Source organism: Anneissia japonica, unplaced genomic scaffold (genome assembly GCF_011630105.1).
Source record: "Anneissia japonica isolate Jap-2015-1 unplaced genomic scaffold, ASM1163010v1 scaffold288246_len349457_cov184, whole genome shotgun sequence".
NCBI lineage: Eukaryota > Metazoa > Echinodermata > Crinoidea > Comatulida > Comatulidae > Anneissia > Anneissia japonica.
The window spans coordinates 190093-195325 of NW_022752398.1; the positions used below are offsets into that span (position 1 = coordinate 190093).

The following is a 5233-nucleotide window of genomic DNA, read 5'->3' on the forward strand; positions in this document are numbered from 1 at the left end:
GTACGTTTACTGTATGCTCGTAATGTGTATTATGTACATTATTTGTGTGGGGAGGATGAGGGATGTTTATGATTTATTTAAACTCTAAATTGTATTTACTTTAGTTAAGTTCTTTCATTTGTTTAGCTTTAAGTTGTTGTTTTCCTCTTTGTTCATTAGCTTAAGTAAGCCTGCGCCACTTTCTTGTGTCCTGCCACTGTTGCAAAAGTGAAATGTCAAATAAATATTATTATTAGAGTGAAACGCATTAAGAATGGAATGCTGCCCTCATTTCAAGACGTTGTCTAACTAAATGTTAGGCCTGTAGAACATTATGTGAAATTGAAAAATTGGTTAAAATCTTAGGAAAATGTAGGAAACTATTGTATACTAAATTAACTGTATATACACACACGCCACAAAAACAGGACGCACAGACGTGCTAGCTTATGGAATACACCTGTCCATGATATTTATTCTCCATTCCCCGCGACACTATTATATTGGGCGTGACCCTGGTTTGGGTCCGAACCCAGGAGTTTAGAGTTTTCGGCCTACAACCAGACTCTTTAAGAGCCTATCTTCGGATCCTGTCTTACGTATTCTTGCACCAGTGCACCCAGAAGTATGCAGGAAATAATTGCCACAACACCATAGATAGGGATATACACCTGCCTCGCCCATTCTCCCTATCACGCCCACCCCATTAATAATCATAATAATAATAATATATAGGCCAACGTCAGCGATAAAATACAGAGGAAAACAGTTTTACACAGCCTAACAAAATAGATATAGGCCTAGAGAAAAGATGGAAAATGAATTCCAATGTTTTAGTTTTGTCTACATGGTCAGCTATACGGCTGATTAAAGGCCAGTCACCCGCCTAATTTTTGGTCGGAAACAAAATTGAGAAAAAAAGAAAGAGAAAATAATATTTTATGTTGAGGTAAAATGTCAAATTCATCATATTTATTTATTTATTCGACTTTACACTGGCAAAAAAATAATAAAAATGAGATAAAGTTTCCGGTGACGGCAAGAAAAGGCCCACATGTGAATAATCAAGCACCTCTGAATGTATTAATTAAAAACAACCAGAAAAACTAACAAATCGAACTAGTATAAAACGTACACTAAAGTATTAATGCTTTAAAAGGTTATGCTATAGGCCTAATTGTTTTGGTCTTATCTGTACTTTATGTTTCTATCTTTAAAAAATGTGTAAAATAACAACAAAATAAGAAGATCATCAGCCTGAAATTTACAAAAGAAAAGACAGAAAAGGTAGGACCGTAAGAACACTGAGTCTGGACAAAGTTTACTGGATTTTATATATAAAAAACAGAAGTGTACGCACATTGTGTATATATTCAGGAAACTATACACCACACACACCACAAAACAGGACGCACAAACATATACGTGCTAGCTTATGAAATATATACTCCTGTCCATGATAATCTATTCTCCATTTCCCGACACGATTATGTTGGGCGCGACCCTGGTTTGAGTAAGAATTTAGAGTCTTCGGCCTACAAGACACTTTAGAGTTTGTCTTCGGATTATGTCTTACGTACCCTTGTACCAGTTCACCCAGTAGTCTGTAGGAAATTTAATAATAATAATCATTATTATTATTTAACTTTTCACTTTTAAATCGGTGGCAGTACACAAATAATTAGCACAGTCACTAAACTAATAAAAAAAACAACAAATATTATAAGAACTTAAGTAGAAGGAAAACACAAGTTGAATGTTATCATCAATGTTATCACAGCCCCCCTCCCATCCCGTGTACCCTACTGGATCCACGCCTGCTCTCTGATTGTATCAAATGATTTACAGTATACAAACAATGACGGATATATTAAATGTCACCACTTTGGCATAAATTACACTGACACCAATTATTACCTTCCCGTGACCCTTCTTTCCAGGACAGGAGCCTAGTTTTTTTTTTCTAACTAACCCCCCACCAGCGATTTTAAAATAATTTACAACAAAACCTGAACCTGAGTATTGCTGAAAAAACTATTCAGTTACAGTACCCTTGAAATGTCCAGGATCTCATGTCTCCCTTGATTATTGTAGCTGCATAATTTTGTTTTCTTTGATGACGTCAAATCCCGAATGAACGTCATTGGTCGCGAGTCTGTTTTAAGGTCATACATATTCTCGTGTTACGCTGTGACGCTCTAGTCGACGCCCATATATTCATCAGTTGTTCAGCGTTGTTTCACACACTACCAAGCCAGTAGTTTTTAAACTGTTACTGTTAGGTAATATATAATTTTACTGTGTCTTGACGTTAACTATTACCAAAAAATGGGTGAATTTCAAAATGGTCTCTTCGGTTGTTTTGGAAACATCGGCATGTGTATATTCACATACGTTGTGCCATGCTACACTCAGGGAAAACTAGCCGAATCCGTTGGGGATGACTGTCTTCTCTGTGGTCTTGCTCTTCTCGTTCCATTAGTGAACATCTACGCCCGTGTAACTACTCGACAGAAAGTGAGGGAAAATAAAGGCATCGAAGGAGGTATAGTTGGCGATCTGTTTGCTGTATGTTGCTGTGCTATTTGTGCACTAGTCCAAGAAGCCCAGGAGATGCAGGTCCAGACACCACTCGGAGCAGGGGAATCAATTGCACGTACATAGGTGTGTGTGTTTTTTTGTTTGCTTTTCAATATTTACCCGTCAGCGTTGCAAAAAATGCCGAATATTGGATTACGAGTTGGGAGATTTGGCAAGTGTTCAAATGATGAAGTTCACATCAACAATTAATTTTTATGCCACGTATATAGAGCATTCTACTATAATAAAAATATTCGCCTAAACGTACATTGTTGCATTATCGAAATCATACTCTATTATTACTACTACTGTACTACTACAATGGATGGTGTGGATTAGTATAATGTATACTCAACAGCGGCTATTAGTATTATTCATGAATTACAAATGCAAATTGATATACAGTACTATACACAGTACCACCACGGAACATCTGCTGTCGAACCGAATGACCTCATCTCCTTCTTTCTGTATTATACCAAGCTACTCTTCTGTATCATTATTATTACTAGATTATCCTGTATTATTATCTGTATTTAAGAACGTACGTATCATCAGGTGAAAGTCAATACAGTACATCACCGATTGCATAATATGCACAAGAGAAAACCTCGACATTTTTACGACCGACAGTGCATTGCATTCCATGAATTGTAATTATCGTTGAGCCGCGCCCATTTTTTTACGCCGATGTTGGCTAGTGCGTTAACAAGGTGCGTTTCTATTTTAATACAGATTTCAAGCTACTCCGACTACAATTACTGGATACCCTACGTGTCAGCATCCGCATCGGCAAGTATCAACAATACAAATTAAATGGAAATCAGAATCGGATTTACCGCTGCTGTACAGAGATCAGTTGGCAGTTCACTATACTGTAATGGATGACAATAATAGACTTACAGAATGCACATTTTAATACTGTTTACTGCTATGTTGAGCAACAATGGAATTGCTATACTATAGTTCTCTTTATGTGTGTTGTTTTGCGGCCGATTGTGAAGCAACCATGATTTTCAGTCAAGAATAGTTGTTGGAACTAAGCTTTAATGATGATCCATACATTTTCAAACTTTTATAATTAAAACATTGTTTTAATCTGTGATTCCGTTTTATATTTGCTTGTTTGCTAGGCCTGATTTTGCATGATATATATCATTTTGAATTGGTGGCAGTGATGTTCCTGCATGCATTCTTGTGGGCTTGTTCGTCTAGCTATTTCTATTATTAATAGTACCACAGTGTATATATTAGGGTTATGTGATAGTACAGTAGGCATACCTACATGCAAACATTTCTGGGCCAAGATAGGTTATGACTTTGTATTAAAATACTGTTACCACCAATTAATAGTAAATAAATTACAAAAGAAAAATCAGTACCCAAAATAATAGGTGTTTTGTTTAATGTTGAATATACCTGTAGTTTAGTCCAACATCTAGATATAATGGGTAGAGTAAAAATTGATTTTTTTCGAATGTTGCATCATATTCCAAATATAGGTAGATTTATATGAGAAAATTGTTGTAATGTATTTGTTTTATTTCAGAAGTCATTTTACTACGTTCATATAGCTAATAATTTTTTTTATTTGTTTATCAATCATATTTTTGCTTATAAAGCATAGTAGGCCTAATTGTTTAAAAGGTTATTATAAATTGCCTTTCCCTTTTTAAACAAACTTGGTAAAATCCTTTAAAAAAAAACATGCTGTATCTGGTTTGGCCAGGTTTTAGTTTTAGGCTATGATTTTTTTTTTTGGATTTTACGAGGTGCTGATTGAAGGAGCTGATTGGTGGAACTGGCTTAACCCTAACCATAAACCCAAGTTTTGCTTTCTTAATGCACATGGCTGCTAGCATGTCGGAAGAATAAACACTTCCTTATTTTAAGGATGATCCACGTATAAACCACAAGTACATCTTGTCCTGAAATGCATGCAATACGTATGTTGATTGGACGACTTCTGGATGTTTCAATTCTGGATGTTTTGCTTTATGAAAACTGTCCTCCTGGCATTAATTACAGTATATACACCAATTCATTTACTTAGTGATTATTTTCCCTCTGTCGATCCGGCGCCGTAGCTGAGAGACACGGTGGGAGATTCTCACTCATCGTCTGCTATAAATGTGAATATTGGAATTGTACGTACTGTACTGTACAGTACATACCGTATGGAAAGTACCATCTTTTTGCTGTCCTTGTAGTCTATATTAGACTTGCCACGACATAACACGTAACATAAACCTGCGCGGGGGTGAGGGACACGGAGAGCATGGTTACCAACCTCAGAGAGATTTGAAATGCGTGACTATACATCAGTTGGCTAGGGGGACGGGCCACCAGAGGGTGCGTGGTTGACTGGGTTGTTTTGGTTGAGAAGGAGAAATTTTCTCGGTGAATTGATTCTCGAACGAGAACGAAAGTCTTCTAATGACTCAAATTATTGCAGGACCGTTTTTATATTTAAAAACAACCGGTTTCTTCTAATTTTTAAATAAATTTCCCCTGAATTCGGGATAATTCGTTATCACGCAGACTTTGTTAAAATGCGTGACAAATTTATGGTCACGCATGTTTATGCAAAATGCGTGTTTCATCCAAAATCTCATTAAAATGTGGGATCGTCCTGCACGATGTGAGACATTAACTATTTGAGAAGGTCTCAGCA

At 36.4% G+C, this 5233-nt stretch overlaps 1 protein-coding gene across 1 annotated transcript; it reads left to right on the forward strand.

Annotated features, from left to right (window-relative positions):
* The first annotated feature begins 2166 nt into the window (after positions 1–2166).
* LOC117122300 (cell number regulator 10-like) lies at positions 2167–2836 on the forward strand. The gene has a single exon (XM_033267845.1). It carries the CDS (start codon positions 2308–2310, stop codon positions 2641–2643), a length of 336 nt encoding a protein of 111 aa, XP_033123736.1. The 5' UTR covers positions 2167–2307; the 3' UTR covers positions 2644–2836.
* Positions 2837–5233: the final 2397 nt, after the last annotated feature.